The sequence below is a fragment of the Phaenicophaeus curvirostris genome, chromosome 1, assembly GCF_032191515.1.
Source record: "Phaenicophaeus curvirostris isolate KB17595 chromosome 1, BPBGC_Pcur_1.0, whole genome shotgun sequence".
In the NCBI taxonomy this organism is placed as follows: Eukaryota; Metazoa; Chordata; class Aves; order Cuculiformes; family Cuculidae; genus Phaenicophaeus; species Phaenicophaeus curvirostris.
The window spans coordinates 41,463,555-41,482,486 of record NC_091392.1 but is presented as its reverse complement, the minus strand read 5'-3'; the positions used below and the strand labels follow the sequence as shown (position 1 = coordinate 41,482,486).

General features: G+C 50.4%; 2 protein-coding genes across 3 annotated transcripts; one reads left to right on the top strand and one right to left on the bottom strand.

The window, feature by feature from the left end:
- The first annotated feature begins 268 nt into the window (after positions 1–268).
- On the top strand, positions 269–8,916 carry SERHL2 (serine hydrolase like 2). Of its 2 annotated transcripts, none has more exons than XM_069854340.1 (11): positions 269–875; positions 947–1,060; positions 2,155–2,196; positions 2,929–2,948; positions 3,141–3,215; positions 3,996–4,105; positions 4,378–4,457; positions 4,824–4,858; positions 5,643–5,716; positions 7,327–7,420; positions 7,700–8,916. In XM_069854340.1, exons 1-11 carry the CDS (start codon positions 728–730, stop codon positions 7,814–7,816), a joined length of 909 nt encoding a protein of 302 aa, XP_069710441.1. In that variant the 5' UTR covers positions 269–727; the 3' UTR covers positions 7,817–8,916. The 2 variants fall into 2 exon arrangements, with proteins under 2 accessions (XP_069710441.1, XP_069710431.1); XM_069854330.1 differs by having other exon boundaries at positions 271–875; positions 5,640–5,716; positions 7,700–8,914.
- A 513-nt stretch (positions 8,917–9,429) lies between these two features.
- Positions 9,430–14,773, bottom strand: RRP7A (ribosomal RNA processing 7 homolog A). Its single transcript, XM_069854997.1, has 7 exons — positions 14,661–14,773; positions 14,422–14,564; positions 12,904–13,029; positions 11,743–11,866; positions 11,023–11,120; positions 10,415–10,613; positions 9,430–9,916 (listed from the first exon to the last, which is right to left on the bottom strand). Exons 1-7 carry the CDS (start codon positions 14,701–14,703, stop codon positions 9,831–9,833), a joined length of 819 nt encoding a protein of 272 aa, XP_069711098.1. The 5' UTR covers positions 14,704–14,773; the 3' UTR covers positions 9,430–9,830.
- Between the last annotated feature and the right edge of the window lie 4,159 nt (positions 14,774–18,932).

Below are 18,932 nucleotides of genomic sequence, written 5' to 3'. Positions count from 1 at the left end.
GTATCCCGAGCACTCCAGGGTGGCAGCAGGTGCTTGCCGTGTGGCAGAGCTGCTCACTGGCAGAGGCTGCCCAGGGAGGTGGTTGAATCCCCTTCCCTGGAGGTGTTTAAGGCACGGGTGGACGAGGTGCTGAGGGATATGGTTTAGTGTTTGATAGGAACGGTTGGACTCAATGATCCGGTGGGTCTCTTCCAACCTGGTTATTCTGTGATTCTGTGAAAAATGTGGACTGGTGGTGTGAAAGAGAAGAAACACCACGGTAAAAGAGAAGGTGATAACAGTCTAGTACTGGAAGCAGCATCCTTATTCTTGAAATTGTCTTTTTGGTCCAGGACAGGTGCCTAGCTAACTACAGCTAGCTGGGGGAATTCGGCACAGTTCCCTCTTGCCAGATCTCTGGCGCCTTCTGGTCGGGTTGCAGCTGCCGTGGAGACACAGAGAGGAGGCTTTCTCCTCCTGCTTAGGGAGAGGTTGTTTCTTCCTACGAGCATCACTAGTACGTGCTGGGAGGAGGATTCCCCAAACAGACAGGCAGGGATGGCAGCTTGGGATGTTGAATGGGGAGCTATAAATCAGCAAGCTGCTAATTAGGACCGCAGGAGTCTGGAGAGTTACTAAAGACCTGTATTACTATTTTCAGAGCTCTGGGCCATTAACAAGATCCCTGGGACATACTCTGAGCACGCAGCTTTCCAGAGAAGTCGCTTGGGAGCACTCTAGTTTGGGCATGTTCTCGGAGTTGAAGTTCCCTGTGCCTTGGGGCCACGTGGCAGCCAAGGCCTGGGGACCCTCGGAGGGACACCCTGTGCTGTGCTTGCATGGCTGGCTGGACAATGCCAACACCTTTGACAAGCTCATTCCACTGCTCCCCAAAGGTAGGTTTGGCTCATCAGGATGGTTCTTGCTGTGTTGCCGGGCTACACATCTGATACTCTCTCCCTTTCAGATTGCTATTATGTGGCAATGGATTTTTCTGGGCATGGCTTGTCATCCCACCGACCTGCAGGCTCTGCCTACCACTTTCTGGATTATGTGAGTGATGTGTGCCGGGTGACAACAGGTGGGTAGCTGAAAGGACCCCTGAAGGGATGTTTGTGCAGAGGGTGGTACATTGCTCCTGCTTCTTGGAACAAGCAGGCCAGAAAAGGGGTCAGTTCCCTCTGCTTCTCCCCAACCCGATGTTAGCTGGTGCTTTGTGACCACGGGCTGAAAAAGCATCCCACTTTCTTACTATTTTGTGAGAGAAGAACTAAGCCCTGGAAAGCAAGTGTTTCTACACTAAAAAGCAGTAGTGGTGAAGTGGTGGATGTAAGTAAATGGTTTTGCTGGACTGACTGACTGTAAACAGCCAGTGACTTCTAACCAGTGTCAAGTGTGAGTTGCAGACTCTTTGGGTTCTCCCTGATGGCAGTTTGCTGCTTGCTTTAGTATCACACAAAGAAATCAGAAAGCCAACATGCCCTGGGCTCCTAATAACTGCGGATCTAACTGCCCATCTGAATGCTGATCTTGGAAAAGGCTGTGGCATGTGCCCTTTTGCGTTCTTCATTCAGCGTACAAAGAGCCTCTGGAAGTTCTTTGATGTGCCAGCGGGTAAAACACGTCTTTCAGTGAGGTGTATTTCAGATGGGCAGCACCGACAAAGCAATATGTTCCTGTAAGTCTCTCTGAGTGCCCTAAAAATGGACTGAAGAGCCTGATGTGCTAAATGGTGCAGAGAGCTTTCACTTGGAATAATCATATTTTCCTCGAGGCAGTGGACCTGGCTCTGAGTCCTCATGGCTCTTGTGGAATGCCCTGCAGCAAGCAGGGTGCTCTGTCAAGGTCCCTGTCTTCCAGCAGATGCTGCCCAGTCAGGCTCCTTTCCTACTTGCCAGTCTCGTGCCTGGCAATAAATGGGAATTTGCTGTAGTTTGTTTGCCACAGGGAGAGAGCGCTTGAGAGCTGTGTGACACCTACCAAGGAAATGAGGTGGTGGATGCTCTTTTTCTGTAAAACTGGCCTACTTAGCCGTGTCATTTCTGGATTAGGAAACAAATTAAGCGGTGCAAAAACCCTCCCAGGAGAAGGGGCTTGTGCTGTTGGAGAAGCACCAAAATGCCACTGCTCTGGTTTCTAATGCAGCACTGTCTGTTTTTGTCTGTTGCCGCTTAGCCTTGCAGTGGAGACGGTTCACCCTGATGGGTCACAGTATGGGTAAGTGGCTCTTGTCCTTGTGAGCGGTGAGATTTATGGAAACAGGAGTATATAATTAACTTACAAGACATGCTGCTATGAGCTGTGTTGGAATATTTATTATATTATGTCAAGTACCAGCTTCCTGCTTGAGTGATTCAAAAATAGTTGCCCTTGTTTGAAATGCCTGTTTTCAAGACCCTGGGGTACCAACAGTGGTAACTCTTGGCGTGGGCCTTTCCTCTGCCCACAAGAAGGAAGAGTGATGGGCAAAGAAGTGTGGTCTGTGGCAGAAGAATTTGCAGGAGGCCTTCCTGCCTGGTCCCCACAAGGCCACAAAACCTGGGGACAGCAGGGCCCTTCTTGGTGGGTCACGGAGCTTGCTGAGAGGAACTAGACTCTAGGCTCTATCCCTTTGTGCTTGAGATATGATGAAGTTCTGCCACAATGTGAGTTTTGCCCCTCAGGGCTGCTCTGGCCTCAGCTCACAGTACCTGCACACTGTACTGCTTTAACTCCTCCCTGGCCTTTGCTGCCTGGAAGGGAGATGGGATGGCAGAGGACGGGAAGTCCAGCTGGCCAATAGCCCTTCTCTCTGCCTGCATCCTGCCTGCTGCAATCCATAGCTGGGGCTTTGTTCCCTTGGTACAACATGCATTTCTGCTTCTAAGGCAGCTCCTGCTGTGGGGAAGAGGAGTTCCTGTTCCCTGGCGGTGTCCTGTGCATAACTAAACACCCTTCTTTCCCTTGCAGGTGGGGCTGTGGCAGGAATGGTGAGTAAAGCATCCTTTCTTCATGGGGTCTGTGATTTCTGCAGCTGGAACCACAAATGGGAGAGGAATGAAGGGACTTGAATCTCAGGGGAAGAGAGGCCCTCCCTGACCTCCTCTCCAGTGTAGCAGGATGAAGACATCACTCGACACTCAGTTTTTCCCTTCCTCTCATATTGTTTCATCTCTCCTCAGTTCTGTTTCCTTTATCCTGAGATGGTGGACAAGCTGATCCTGCTGGAAAGTCTTGGCTTTCTCCTGGCTCCAGAGGTTAGATTTCACGTGTGGCTCCTCTCCCTTTTTTAAAATAAAAAATAGCTGGTTTTCTTCTTTCCCTTATTTGTTCAGAGAAAGCACTGATGTGACCAGTTCCTGACAGGCCACACAAGTCTCAGGGCTGGCATGGATCTGCTCCTTGTGGAGTGGGCTGAGGTCCTTGCTCAAGATGGCCCTTGGGGGACACTTGGTAGCTCTCCACATCCTGCCGTCCTGCAGCACTGCAATTCACTTGCCTGTGCCGTGCTTTTCTACAAAGGGAACTGGAACCTCTGTCCAAGCAGCTGCCATCTGAGGTTGTCTTTTTGCCTACAGCTTGATGGGTGACCTGGGTGCAAGATTGGTGGATTTCTTTTTCTGCTCCTGGCTGTTCACAGAGATACATTCCCAACCTGCCGTTATCGCTACCAGATGCTGGGGCTTTGGCTGGCAGAAGTGGGACAGAAACCCAGGGTCAGAGAGATGAAAGATACTGGATTTCTCTTGTTCTTTTGGACAGTTGTCCTCAACTCAAAAGTGAGGTAGGAAGGGGTAGAAGAGATTGCAGGAGTAAAACATTAGTAAGTTCTTTACAGCACTGCTGAATTTTCTGTTTCTACCTTGCCTTTTAAGCATTGCTTTTCCTTTTTCCCCAGAAATGGGCATTTTGAAGTCCATAACTGGTACCAGTTCTGAGGGATGCTGACGAGCAAAATGTCCTCTTCTACCCTCTGGTAAGGAGTAAAACGATTCAGAAGAGAGGGCTTACTCCTGTTCTCTACATCTTTGTTTCAGGACACTGAGGCATGGCTGAAATCAAAACGGATGGTGATTGACAGATTACTGAGTCTAGAGGCAAAGCAGCAAACTCCCAAAGCACGTAGCCCCGAAGCAGCATTGCAGAGGTGGGTTCCTGTCTGTCCTCTTCACCTGCTGCCTTCCCTCACCTTGGGCAGAGTTATAGCTGCTTGAACCAGAAGGAGAAACTATCTCTCCGCTTCCCCTTTCAAGTCCCCCAGAATTTCAGTGAGACCTTTGGCTTCTGTTGCCAGAAGCTGCTGGTTCTTCCTGCTCTTTTCTGAAGTAGCCCGAGAGCTGGCTGTCACCTTGTCATGCTATTTCCGCTTCGTTTCCTCCCTTTTCCAGCAGTCCAATCTCTCTGCCATGTCTCCCCCAGGCTCTTAGAAGCAAACAGACATCTGACAGCAGAGGGTGGGGCGATCCTACTGCAGCGAGGAGCAACTGAGACACCCGCTGGTAAGGGGCTCCTGGGAGACAGGGCTCATCGCAGTGCTGGGCCAGCGCTGGCTGCGGGAAGGGAGCGATGCCAACAGCCATTGTCTTGCACAGGGCACAGGGTGCCCTAGCAAGGAGTTTACACAGCTTGAATGGGATTAATTAAGTCTGGAGGCAGAGCTCTCCATTCACAGAAACTGGGGTTGGAGCTGAAGTCCTAGAATGACTAAAGAAAAGAAATAGAGGGAAAAAATAAAAAGGGAAAAAATGAATTAATCCTATTCCTCTTGTCTCAGAAAGTCTTGGGCACACCCCAAAGGTGAGGAGAAAGAGAGCAACTCCTGCTCCTGTAAGATATGAACACCTTCTCTTGTTTTTCCATTCCAGGGCTGGTGTATAACAGAGACATGAGAGTCCGTACGGTGAGCATTGCTCTTCTGATGTGCACCCTGATGCTTCTGAGCCCTGAGCTTACAGAAAACTCAGAGACAGAGGAGGCCGGCTCACTGAGCCCAGGCCCTGCCTCCACCCAACTGTTTACTTTCTATTTCCCTAATTCCCACATCTCTTTTAAAGGCTGCTGTTAAAAAAGCCTGTGCTCCATCATTGACTGACTCAGCTTACAGAGTCACTGGAAAATGTTACAGATTTTTTTTTAGCAGTTCCTCTGCCCCAGGGCCTCCTGGCTATATTTTCCTGCCATTATAACTTCAGGAAGTAGATGGATGGATGCTTGAGGCTGGCTTCTTTGTCAGGTCATCTGTATAAGGAGGAGAGAGAGAGAGAGTGGAGCAAAGTCTTTCCGTTTGACATTTTGAGAGCTTTGTGTCACCTTTGAGCAAGTTGGGCCTCCTCCACCTGTGCAACTGCCAGGCTGTGGCAGCTGGAGTAGTGTACTCTCTCCATTCCAGTAAAAAGAACTTTTAAAGCTTTTCTCTGCTATGAGATCATTCTCATATGTGCTGCATCCCAGCAGGCAGTGTTGTTGGCAGCCCTGAAACGCAGCTGGACAAAAGGAACCTTTGCAGAGCCAGCTAGTCTGATGCTTAGCCTCACTGCCTGTGGTGTCCCAGCACAGCAGCTGCTCTGGGGCTGCAGCCACTTCTGCCTTCAGAGCCGCAGATGCGGCAGGGGTCAGGGACACCCGCTGCCCCCAGCTGCTGTCCTTGACCTTTGCCGCTCTCTCTGTCTTTGCATCTGCAGCAGAATCGAGAGTACTTAACGGCGGAACAGTGTGTGAAGCTCCTGCAGAAGATTCAGGACCGCGTTCTCATTATTGTGTGAGTGAGGCAAAAGCCAAAGCAACCCTTGCTTGCCTCCGTGCAGCGCTGGGTGGAGGGGGGGAAGGTTAGAAAGGAGTCCTCTGCTACCCGCTCCTCTGCAGCAGCCACCCAGACCTTGGGGCCAGTTGGCAGAGCAGTACAGACTCACATGTGAGAAGTATTTCCCAGTTCCCCACCACTGCCCTGGGCTGAGCAGCCTCCTGGAGCAGGCAGAGAGCAGCTGGTATGACCTCTTCCCAGACAGATGCTGAATTTTCAGGCTTGGCTTTTGTGGCGCGAGGCTGACCTAGGAAATGCCTGACCTGCCCTGTCCTCCCCACGCTCCTGCCTTCATTTTGCTATCCTGGCAAACACATGACCCTCCAGAGCACCGCTCCTACTTGCTTTTCCCCCAGCTGCAGCAAGCCCGGCTGCCGCCTTCTCCAGACCCTGAAACCTCTTGCCTGGGCAAGCAAATGAACCCTTGGCAGCTTCCACCTCCTCCAGCCGGTCCTGGAGCCTCTGGCCTGACCCAGCTCCTGCAAGCTCTACCCTGCAGTTCCTGGAGCAGGGAGAAGCTGTGGGGAGGCAGCCGGTGGCTTGTGCAGGGCCCCACGAGCTGTTAAGCTGCCTGGATGGGTAGATGGCTCTGTCAGTCCTTGCCTGCATTTTTCCCATCTCCTTGGAGAGCAAGATGTGCAGGGGCTCTGGATAAATTGGCCCGTGTGGTGATGTTAAAAGCCTCTCTTGGAAATCGGGGGAAGTGCTAGAAGTTGAGAAATTAGGTGCAGTTTTGGCTTCCCTGGTCTGTTGAAGCTTAAGAACTTCCCTGCTTGTCCCGAAATGCAACATCATGGTGAGAAGTCCTCTAGGCCATACAGAGTACACACCTTTGAGCCTGGGATGTCACTGCGTCCCATCACTTGCTGCGTGGTGGGAGACAACATGATCTTAGCTGTGCAGGAGGCCTGCCCTGGTATTTCCCTCCCCAAGCAGGGCACAGCCTGTTTAAAACAGCAGCACTAAGTGGGGAAGAGGACAGAAGGGAGATGTAGCAACTGGATAGAAGGAAAAAGAGCAGAAGAAAGGGTAGGGACAAGGAATGGTGTACTCAGACCAGTTAAGGAGCCACTCTGATGCGACTGGGCAGTCAGACAAGGTTTTAAACAGAAAGTATGGCAGAAAATAGCTGCTTAGCCAGGCTGTGCAGTGTTCTCTGACTGCAGTGGGTATAAACTGGAGAGGGGCAGATTTAGACTAGTCATAAGGAAGAATTTCTTCACCATGAGAGTGGTGAGGCACTGGCCCAGGTTTCCCAGAGAACTTGCGGCTGCCCTATCCCTGGAGGTGTTCAAGGCCAGGTTGGATGGGGCCTTGGGCAGCCTGATCTAGTGGGAGGTGTCCCTGCCCATGGCAGGGGGGTTGGAACTGGATGGTCTTTAAGGTCCCTTCTAACCCATCTATTCTATGATCTATGACCCCATAACCCTGCTGTTCACAAGCAGCCTGGGAAGACCTGTTGGGTCCATTGTCCCACTCTCCTGGGGACACTGCTTCAGCGTGGGACTGCGGGAAAGACAAACAGAAGCACACTGTGTGCTGTACTGAGCCTTGCTGTTGCTTTTCAGAGCACAAGAAGGACTCTTGATACCGCACAAGCTAGACACCAGAAATCACTTTGTGAAAGCACTACGGGAGACATTCGATTCTACCCTCAAAGAGGTGAGAGCAGACTCCATCCTTGCATCTCCAACCTGGGAGCAGGAGTGAGGAAGCAGCTTACCTTGGTGGCATCCCCAGTGCGTGATTTGCCCTTTACAGCAAGTCCTCACACACGGGAAGCCAACTTTGCCCCTGCTGCCCAAGTTATTACCGCACTCTGGACTCAGCATTTCCCCAATCCTCCCATCCCCCACATCCCCACTGTGAGCACCACACAGCAAGCACAGCGTGCCTGAGGGAATTCTTTCCCAGACTACATCTTGTGTCTTCTTCCTCCAGCACATCCAGATAGCCGAGGTGCCTGGGAGTCATTTTGTGCACCTGAATGAACCCAAGGTGGTGTCCGGGATCATCAGCAACTTCCTGATGGTGCAGAATGCCAGAGCCAGGCTCTAGAAAAACGGTCACTGCTGCAGCGCTCTAGAACAGGGAGCTAAAAGGCAGGCTCTGAAGGAATTGTCACCATTCCTACCTCACCATCCAACATCAGTTTCATGATACCATTCCATAAGCTCAGCTCACTGCAGGGTGGAAGCAGGTCTGCCGGAGTTTCCCTGGAGGAGAGCTGAACCTAACGTCTCAGTTGTCAAAGGGAAAAGGAATCATTCTTCCAGCTCTGTTAAGCACAGGGATAGATGCCCAGAGCAGCCTTCCCCTTCCTTACTCCTAACTTGCACCCTGAAATGGAGCAGGAATAAGAGGCATCCTCTGTGAGAGCAGCAACACCAACAGCAGAGACACCGAGCCCCTGCAAGAGGCAGGTGGCTCATCTTTCCTCCTCCCCGAGGATGGTGATGCCAGTCTCCCCTCTGCTGGAAAAAAACAACACTGTTGTGCTGCTCTGCTTACTTCCTGAGCTCAGAGGGCCTCGGTGTCTCTGTTCCACTGTGACAGCTGCTTGTCTAAGTCAGCTTTTAACGAAGAGCTCACCTGGGCTCAGAAGGCCATTTTAATGAACTCCTAGGGAATGAGTCACTAATCCTGTAGCTGAAGCAACTGCTAATAATGGAAAAGTTGGCAGAGCTGATTTCTGTCTTTCTAAATAAAGATTAATCTCCCAATGTTAGCTCTGTCTTCTTGACTGTAAGACAGCGAAACTCCTTTCTTTTGGGATGGCTGCTCACCCAAGCAGCTAACACACCAATACTGGGAGGCAGTGATTTTTACATGCATTTTGCTTTAGGTAACGGCATATTAAGGATCCATCTGCCTCCAAGTTAAACTGATGCAAAAAGCCAAGTAAACCAAGCAGGCCTGGCAGCCTCCATGTGCAATGGAAACTGTGTTTGCAGTGGGTTTTCTAGGGGAGGGTAAATCCATTTTAAGCCAGCTCTGCGGAATTTACCAGCATTTCCACCTTACCTTCACAGTGGCGCCTGTATCGAGGCTGCAGGCAGCAAAATAAACATGCAGAAGCGTGGGGGTGGGTGGGTTGTGTCCTCTTTCTGATCAGAGTGCACTGGAGTCAACAGTCACTAAGTCTGAGGCTGCACAACTGTTCTGTGGGCGGTACGAAAGCACTGCTGGCTGTACCCACAGTCATCCTCGCCTGCCTCCTGTGGGCTGGTGATAGGTTAGGTTAAGTGGAAGCAGGCCTTGGAGCAACCGGCTTCTTCCTCCAAAGCCAGGCTGCCATCTCAGCTTGTTCTGGTGATGATGCTGAACATCAGAAACTCCCATAGCCCAAGCTAGACATGGCTGTGGAGGCCATTCCCATGGGAGGACTTGCCATAAAGGCCCACACTGCTGGAATACTGGGCACCTTGACACCTGGCTGAGCGGGAGCAGACACTGAGGGAAGGTGTAAGGCTCTGTACCAAACCACCGATCTTTACCTACGACAACAGGTCTGCAAACTTCCTGGCTGGGCTTTTCCTAAGGTCACTTCCCTCCTCTTCTTACTCTCCCTGAGATGACATGTGCAAGGAGCACAGGTACGCAAGCCATGACTTTAATCACCACCCCAGCACACGAGGAGCTGTACCCCACAACAGAGAGGCCTTCCCATGTTGTAAGAACATACCAGCAGTTTATTTACAGTTCTTCAGCCACTTCTTGCCCCTGAGGAGGCTGCACTAGGCTAATCCCAGCTCTCAACGAGCTTTAGGAGGGCCTTGGGTGGCGGGGAGATACAGATGGTCATAGAAGTGCCTCAACCTGAGCACTTTGGGAAGTGGTGCCACAGGGCTGGATGACGACCAGGAGGCCAGGAGCAGGAGGACACCAGTGCGAGTGAAGAAAGCTCCTCCTCCAGCAGCAGTTGCTGGGATCTCCCACTTCAGATCCAAGGGCAAGGAAAACCTGAAGCTGCCTCAGTTCCTTAAAATCCTTTTGACAAATGGGAGTCCATAGGCATCTCTCCCACCCTCTGATGCACAAGCACCTGAAGAAATAGCACGGCAAGGCCATACTAATATGGCCGAAACTTGCGCTGGGCTCGCATCAGCGCGATTCTCTGCTTGTCCTCCTCAAATTTCTTCCTCAATTGTGCAATATCTGAAAGAGGCAGAAGGAGGATAAGTCACACAGGAGCAGCAGATACCTCCCTCTCCTGAGAAGTTTCACTTCCACACAGCAGGAGGGGCTCAGTTCCAACACCCGAAAACACACATTTCCCAGAGCAGGTCCTTTTGAACCTGGGCCAAGTTCCAGGCTGGGGCTCTGGTTGCTCATTTCCATCAGTGCTGCAGCTCCCTCTTCGGGAGGAAACAGGCTAGTTTTCCCTTTCAATTCCTGCCTTTCAGCAGACTGAAGGAACATCTATCGGAAAGCCACAAGCTGTGCACTCTCCTGATAAATACTCCAGCAACCCTTGTTAGGACAGGTGGTGGCAAGGGGCCCCCAAGAGCTGGCAAGACCATTCGCACAACCGCCCAGCCAAGCATCCACCTGCAGCCGGACACAGCCTCCGCTAAAGGAAAAAGGGCGCTCTTTTTGTCACAGTGTAAGAGACAAAAGACACAGGCAGGAGTAGGAGGCGATTCAGACACTCACGCTCCCTCTTGGTCTCACGATGCTGCCAGGCATAGAAGTTGAGCAGCTCTTTGCGGGCCCGTTTCTGCTTCTCCTTCTCCAGCACTCGCAGGTTGGCAGCTTCTGTCCGGGGCAGGCCAGGCTTACGGCCCTTCCGCGTTACCTTCACCCAGCCCTCCTCGTCTGGAACACCCTCCTCCTTGGCTGCTTTGGCTTCTTCCTGTCAAGACAGAAGGGTGAGGCAGCTCAGTGCAGATGGGCTGCCAGCACATCCCATGCACGGCTCCCCCACAGTCCTCCCTTCAGACACGGAAAGCTACAGCTCCTGCTTCTGTACAAGATCTGAAAGAAAGCATGGGACCAAGGGCACAGGTATTCATCTCTCAGTCACGATGCTGCAAGCCAGCCAGGGCCCAATTTATTTGTGAACACCTATTGTAAGCCCTGGGTGCAAGTGTCACGTGTTGGACCCGACTGCCCACCAGTAACTGGGAGCACAACAACCTTGACAGCCAGAGCGTTTCCCTCTGCCCTTTCCATTGAGGCCTGGGCACCGCGAGGTCCTCTGTCGTCTTCTCCCCTCCCCACATAAAATGCTTAGGTGTGTTCCCTCCCCAGCCTGGCCTCACCTCTGCTATCTTTTTGTCATAGTCTTGCATGTAGGCATCCACCTCAGCCCTCAGCTCCTCCGGATCCACGACTGAGGCCGCGTAGCTGTCAATCCACTCTGGGACAGAAAAGGTAGAAGTCAGCAGAGGCCTCTGCTAGAAGCAAGCACTAGCATGAGGCCTTTGGGCAGCTCTAGAGGGAACCACTGTGTGGATGGGCACTGTCTGTTCCTGTTCCTGTCCAGCTTCCCCACAGCAAAAGCTCAACCGCCTTACAGCCCAGGCCACAGCCATTAAGTGATGGGAAGAACCTGCAACTTTTCCAGTCAGGAACGGGCTATCCTTAACTCCAAGAGGCGCAACATGCAGCGCTGCATTCCTGACAAGGGGTCACATCCAAAGGGCTGCCATCTTGACAGAGACCTGATGCCTGCTATTGAACCTGATTTCCATTCTGAAGGCAAGATGCAGCCAGTTTCTCTGCATCTACATGATACTGAGGAGACGTCCTCCATGATACCAATGATCCTACTCTCCCATAGGATCACTGGACCACAGCATAACATCTAGTACCACAACACTGCTACCTTGCGAATCATCAAAGCGGGACAACAAAACACTGGACATGTCCCAGCTCAGTATAAAATGGTGAGAATTAGTCTAGGACATACAGGGTAGGATTCAGTGAGGAAGGTTTTTCCCTGGCACCAGCTAGCAGAAAGATAGCTAGGGCTCACTTACTGCTAATGCCAGTTTTCACAGGGTGACTCTCTGTTGATATCAGCAAGGGACCCTCCTGTGACAGAGCTTTGGCTGCCTGGACAGCGGCTGGTTTCCGGAACACCACGTATGCTACTTGAAATCCCTAAAAGAGACACCTAGGCCAGTCAGATTCATCAGGGAAACCAGCAACGCAGCAAGGAGCTGCAGTACAAACAAAATAAAAACTAATAAAAATCAAACCACAGGTGGATAGCAAAAAAAGATAAAGTGAACTTAAATAAGTAATCACATTGCCCAATGCCCTCAGACGGTTTCCCATATCATAGAATCACTGAATGGTTTGGGTTGGAAGGGACCTTAAAGACTACCCAGTTCCAATGCCCTACCAAGGGCAGGGACACCTCACCACCCCCACAGCAAAAGATTTCTTCCCAATATCTAATCTAAATCTCCTCTTTCAACTTAAAACTGTTCCCCCTCATCCTGTCACTGCACTCCCTGATAAGGAGCCCCTTCCCAGCTTTTCTGTAGCCCCTTTTCAGTACTGGAAGGCTGCTATAAGGTCTCCCTGAAGACCTATCTCATGTTCCTATTACAACCACGGAGTATTTAATAGAATCATAGAATAACCAGGTTAGAAGAGACCCACCGGATAATCCAGTCCAACCATTCCTATCAAACACTAAACCACGCCCCTTAGCACCTCGTCCGCCCGTGCCTTAAACACCTCCAGGGAAGGCGACTCAACCACCTCCCTGGGCAGCCTGTGCCAGTGCCCAATGACCCTTTCTGTGAAAATTTTTTTCCTAATGTCCAGCCTGAACCTCCCCTGGCAGAGCTTGAGGCCATTCCCTCTTGTCCTATCCCCTGTCACTTGGGAGAAGAGGCCAGCACCCTCCTCTCTACAACCTCCTTTCAGGTAGTTGTAGAGAGCAATGAGGTCTCCCCTCAGCTTCCTCTTCTCCAGGCTAAACAACCCCAGCTCTCTCAGCCGCTCCTCATAAGGCCTGTTCTCCAGCCTCTTCACCTGCTTTGTTGCGCTTCTCTGGACTCGCTCCAGAGCCTCATCATCCTTCTTGTGGTGAGGGGCCCAGAACTGAACACAGGATTCAACTTTGCGATCTTTTCCCCCCATTCTGACCACCAAATCAATATTCCCGCCCCACAGAAGGGCTTTACCGTTGCACTTTTCCGATTAAAGAACTTGGATGTGTGCTTTTCTTTCTTCTCTCCTGGTGTCGGCTTCTCACACATTTCCACAGACTGGACATGCCCACAGCGGGCAAATAGCCTAGACAGGGAGTCCTTCACGCAGAAAACAAGGAAGAACAAACAGTCCAGGAAAGCCACATTAATTCCACTCCCTAGCCTCTCTTGCCCAGACTCCAGAGCATGCTGGGAGGCTACCCCTGCACAGGGACCCCAGCCCAGAGCGCACTGGGAGGCCCCCATTCCGGTGGGAACCCAGCTCAGAGAGCACTGGGAGGCTCTCCCTGATACAAAAAGTAGTTAGCATTACAAAAAGTGGAATATTTTGATTTAAGCTAAGGTAGAGTTAAGTTCATCCAAGTAACTGTACTTTTTGGAAGTTAGACACAACGTCCCTCTTATAGCATGTTTTTTTACAGCATGTTTTGTCAAACAGTGTTTTTCTAGACACTGTTACATCTTGTGTGCAGTCTGATCTGTGCTGAACAGGTGTCTCTTCTGTGATCACCTCTGTTTGCAGTCTCTCTCCATCTCAAATACAAGGTCAGGCAGAGCTGGAGCCAGCTCCAAATTAGCAAAAGATCTGACTGTTGTGAAGTTCATAATAACATTAAAATTAGACATTGTGTCCAGTTCTGGAACCCCCAACCTAAGAAGCACATGGACCTGTTGGAATAGGTCCAGAGGCCACAAGAATGATCAGAGGGTTGGAGCATCTCTGCTATGAGGACAGGCCGAGGGAGCTGGGGGTTGTTCAGCCTAGAGAAGAGAAGGCTGCGCAGAGACCTTATAGTGACCTTCCAGTACCTGGAAGGGGCTACAAGAAAGATGCGGAGGCACTTTTTATAAGGGCATGGAGTGATAGGACAAGGGAGAATAGCTATAAATAGTAGAGAGGAAGATTTAGATTAGACATTAGGAAGAAATTCTTTGCAATGAGAGCGGTGAGACACTGGCACAGGTTGCCCAGGGAAGCTGTTGCTGCCCCATCCCTGGAGGTGTTCAAGGTTGGATGGGGCCTTAGGCAGCCTGGTCTGGTGGGAGGTGTCCCTGGATGACCTTTAAGGTCACTTCCAACCCCAAACAGTCTATGATAATATGCATTTCCCACTTACAGGCACGTGTGTAAACTCTCCTAAAAATATTATGCATATTTTACTACTTTCCGAGGTCTAATTTTAATGTTATTATGACCTTCACAACAGCCAAAACTCTTGCTAATTCGGAGCCGGCTCCAGCTCTGCCTGACCTTGCCTTCATGGGGAAAGGCTGCAAAGCGAGGGGATCACAGAAGCAGAGACACCTGCCCAGCACAGATCTCGCGGCACACGAGGCGTTATCATCTCCAAAGAACGAACGGTGTCTGCGAAACGCTGCCTGAAGGAAAACACGCTGTCAGAGGGCCATTCTGTCCAGCTTTCGAAGAACGCCATTACTTAGATGGAGCTTAACTCTGGATGGACTCAGCAGCCCCCCCGCCCCACTCACGGCGCCGCAGTAGGGGGGGACGTTGAGGACGAAGAGCGTTCGGCGTGGCGGGTGCGCGGTGCCGGCTCCTTCGCGCACCTGGTGCTCCTTCACCAAGAGCCAGTGAGGCGAGCGCTGCCGCTCCCCGAACTTCACCGCCAGCGCTGCGGGAAGGGATGAAGAATCCGTTAGAGACCGCGCTGCACCCCGGCTGCGCCCCGACCCCGGGGCCCCCTCCCCCTCCTCCTTCTTCTTCTCACCAGCGAACCCCGCCGGTGCCACACGCTCCGTGGCCGGCGCCATCTCAGTGCAACCGGAAGCGGCGCGGCCGCGGGGGATGCTGGGAGTTGTAGTTTCCGCTCCACCGCCCCGCCCCTTCCTCGCCCGCGAGCCCCCGCCGCGCGTTCCGTGGCGGGCGCCATCTCAGCGCGGCCGGAAGTGGCGGCTGCGGCGGCGCGTGGGATGCTGGGAGTTGTAGTTCCAACCCCTGCTCCCCCGATGCGCCGCTAATGGCGGCGGGAGAAACTTGGTGGGGAAGGCAGGGAGGCGCTGCCCGCCCCGATGGGTGGGTGTGACCATAGAATCATAGAATCGCTAGGTTGGAAAGGACCCAACGGATCATCGAGTCCAACCATTCCTATCAATCACTAAACCATGCCCCTCAGCACCTCCTCTACCCATCCCTTAAACACCTCCAGGGAAGGTGACTCAACCACCTCCCTAGGCAGCCTCTGCCAGTGCCCAATGACCCTTTTCGTGAAAAATTTTTTCCTAATGTCCAGCCTGAACCTCCCCTGGTGGAGCTTGAGGCCATTCCCTCTTGTCCTGTCCCCTGTCACTTGGGAGAAGAGGCCAGCTCCCTCCTCTCCACAACCTCCTTTCAGGCAGTTGTAGAGAGCAATGAGGTCTCCCCTCAGCCTCCTCTTCTCCAGGCTAAACAACCCCAGTTCCCTCAGCCACTCCTCCTAAGACTTGTTCACCTGCTTTGTTGCTCTTCTCTGGACTCGCTCCAGAGCCTCAGCATCAAAAAGGTTTCCCTGCCCAGAGCTTCCCCACACACCATCGTTTAGTTTAGTTTAGCAGCTCTGAAAAATTATAGAATAGTTTGAGTTGGAAGGGACCTTAAAGATCATTCAGTTCCAAACCCCAAAAATCATAGAATAGGTTTAGTTGGAAAGGACCTTAAAGATCACCCAGTTCCAACCCACCTGCCCTGGGGAGGGACAATGAACGGTGTTAGGAGACAGCCACCGTGCTTAATCATAGATAGGCAAATAAATTAATCTAAAATATACATAAAGCCCCAAATATAAATATATATTATTATAATACATAAAATGTAGGAACAGCTGTTTTTAAAGACTTTTCTTAATGATGAAATGTAAAAAGAATAAATGACCTTTACTGAAGAACCTGTTTTGGCTGAATGGAAGACAGCATCACCCCAAAATAAAGATGTTGAAGCCAGATGTATGCAGAAGTATGTGAAAAAGCTCAGAGAAAGTAAGAAATCAGATGGAGAGCTGGCTCAGCAAACCCCTGTTAGTTATCAGAAGAAACATCCTGATGTTCAATAGTGCCAAGTGCAAGGTCCTGCACCTGGGTCAGGGCAGCCACAAGCACAAAGGCTGGTCAGAGAATGGATTGAGAGCAGCCCTGAAGAGGACTGGGGTGCTGGTGGGTGAGAAGCTCAATGTGAGCCAGCAATGTGCGCTCACAGCTCAGAAGGTCAACCATATCCTGGGCTGCACCAAGAGAAGTGTGACCAGCAGGTCGAGGGAGGGGATTCTGCCCCTCTACTCTGCTCTCCCGAGACCTCAGCTGGAGCACTGTGTTCAGTTCTGGAGTCCTCAGCACACAGAGGACATGGGTCTGTTAGAACGAGTCCAGAGTTGGCCATAAAGATGATCAGAGGGCTGGAGCACCTCCCATACAAGGACAGGCTGAGAGTTGGGCTTGTTCAGCTCCTCTCCTTAAGGGAGACCTTACAGCAGCTTTCCAGTACTTAAAGTGGGCTACAGGAACTACGGATGTGGACTCTATCAAGAGAGAGAAGTGATATGATGATGCAGAACAGTTTTAAGCTGAAAGAGGGAAGACTGAAGATTAGACATTAGGGAGAAATTTTTTTGCTGTGAGGGCAGTGAGGCACTGGCATAGGTTCCTCAGAGAAGGAGGATAACCCCCTGGAGAAGTTCAAGGCCAGGTTGGATGAGCCTTTAGGCAACCTGATCCACTGGGAGTTGTCCCTACTGGTGGCAGCGGGGTTTGAACCAGATGATCTTTAAGGTCCCTTCTAACCCAAACCATTCTATAATTTTTGAAATGGTACAAGCAAAAGCCATGAAAACAGGCCAAACTTGTAAATTGGAGCATCATTTCAGAAGTCAGCAGGGTTTTGAAAAAGCCATATGGAATTAGTGCAAGCCATCAGTGTTTCAGGTGCGAGTTTTATCTTCAACAGCCCGGAAAAAAAGTAACAAAAACACGTAACCATGTTGCATGAGGGCAAACCTGCACACACACAGGGTCATCCAGCGGGAGGCAAGCCCAGTGGAAGGCAAATAAGATTAGCATGAAAACTGCAGGAAAGCCAGGAGAAATCAAACCTGCAAGGTGAACTGCCTGGGAACAACAACTGGCTAAACTCTTCTTTCAGCACCCAAATTAAGAAGCCACAATGTGAAGTATTAGAAGACTGAGACAACTTTAGAGAGCTGACTGAGGACAGGAAGAGTATTGCACAAGACATTGCAGTAAGATAAACCATGGAGTAGTGTTCAGACAATCATTGACTTCATTAATAATAAAAAAACCTGCCATGGACCCAAGCTAGAGAATAGTACTTCTTCCAAGGAAGTATGTTAATGTCATCTCCCAGATAATCTGAACACAACACACAGTTTAACAGCAAGTTACAAAGTGCATCTTGCTATTTGGCTTTTGGAATGCGCGTGAATCTATTGATAAAACAAACCTGCTTGAATCCCATTTTTTTCAGAAGAGACAAGATACACATTCACAATACACTTCTTCATACTTCCACAGCTTTCCATCTAGCTGACAATGAAGCTGCTCTACCTCACCCAGGCCATCAATAACAACTGTTGTTTGTTCTTTCCTGTGACAACAGAATCAGAATTAGGTAGGGACACATATTGCTCCCACTCAGCAGCAAGAATCAGCTAGTAATTTTGATGATCCAGATTAAAACGCTTATGAGTATCAGCTCTCTCATCCATATACTCCTCTTGCTCTTCATCAGATCGGTTTTGAAGCTTATATATTCTTCTAAAAGCATGCTTGGTTCAATGTTGGAACAACTCCACCTGTATTTAGTTGCTTTGCAGCATCTAAAAAGGCTTAGAATCCACTCTCTGTATAACAAACGTTTATTCAGAAACAGATAATACATGATCTCCTCCAACCCCTAATGTTTCCTCCCCCTCCCCCCAGTTTTTTTGTTTTAATAAAACACAAGTGTTCGATGGGCAATCTAAAAAAGGAGACCAACAGCTGTCTAGGTCCCCTCCCCTACAAATATCTGCTGTTCACATGAAGCACCCTACCAATAATGGTGGTGTTGGCTTCCAAACCAAAGAGAGTACTCTGGAAAAACAAGTCCTGTCAAGTCCTCAGTTACTTCCATGGCTAAAAGGGATACAGTGAGATAGAGGAATGGTTTGCATGAACTGGATTGAGTAAAGAGTTAATACAGAACAAGAAAGCAAAAGAAACATAAGGTTGACTAAGAAATGGAATCTAGACCTACAACAGTTACAGACAGCTCACTGAGGTTCAGCAGAGCTTAATAGAATGTATTAAGTTAGTCTCCTAGCTAGGACAAAGTTCAAACCCCTGCCAATTCTGGAAGTGGCTCTTAGCTTTCCTCTCTTACAATACATTTTGAACACAAACAAATAGAGCTATTGGGACTTCAAATATCTATGGCAACACATTGTACTAACAAAGGAAGTGTCAGAAGTGCCACCCAGTGGCCTGTGGCTCATCAAAGCTGCTCACAAAGTACATCCCTGCTGCTCTGGACAGGACTTACCAACACTCCCCTCCTATGCATTCCTGACAGAGTGCTAATCGCTCTACTCTCCAAAATCCCTCCCAGAAGCCATGATGTGTACAAATGCTTGAGCAGTGTGCCCATACAGCACCCAAACGACCTCTCAAGTTCCCACGTGCAAAAAGACTGCTTCCTATGTATCGGTATCTGAAAAAAGCCTCAGCTTCTTCCTTTTCATAGGAAACCGGGTAAGTTAGAAGGCAAGGAAAAAATTAATGTCCCTGTGCCAGCAAGAGGATGCAATGCAGTTTAATGGGAGTGAAACACTTGGATTTCCTCTAGTTCTGAACACAAGCCTAGTCCTTATTTTTCAGTCCAGAAAGAGGACAGTAACTAAGCCTGACCCTACAGGGGTTCACTGTACAAATGCCATAGGCTTTCCCCCAGCCCTTCCCACCTCTCTGCATTACCAGAGTTAAAGCATTCCTCCCACAGAACGCAGAAGAGAGTACAC

What these genes read in the sequence shown, in the direction of transcription:
- SERHL2 (XM_069854330.1), top strand. Translation starts at nt 728, where the DNA reads ATGTTCTCGGAGTTGAAGTTCCCTGTGCCTTGGGGCCACGTGGCAGCC. An exon ending in GACCGCGTTCTCATTATTGT is followed by an intron (nt 5,717 to 7,326) that starts GTGAGTGAGGCA and finishes GTTGCTTTTCAG; the next exon opens with AGCACAAGAAGGACTCTTGA. An exon ending in TCGATTCTACCCTCAAAGAG is followed by an intron (nt 7,421 to 7,699) that starts GTGAGAGCAGAC and finishes TTCTTCCTCCAG; the next exon opens with CACATCCAGATAGCCGAGGT.
- RRP7A (XM_069854997.1), bottom strand. Translation starts at nt 14,703, where the DNA reads ATGGCGCCGGCCACGGAGCGTGTGGCACCGGCGGGGTTCGCTG. An exon ending in TGTGAAAACTGGCATTAGCA is followed by an intron (nt 11,121 to 11,742) that starts GTAAGTGAGCCC and finishes TTTCTGTCCCAG; the next exon opens with AGTGGATTGACAGCTACGCG. An exon ending in ATGACAAAAAGATAGCAGAG is followed by an intron (nt 10,614 to 11,022) that starts GTGAGGCCAGGC and finishes CTGTCTTGACAG; the next exon opens with GAAGAAGCCAAAGCAGCCAA.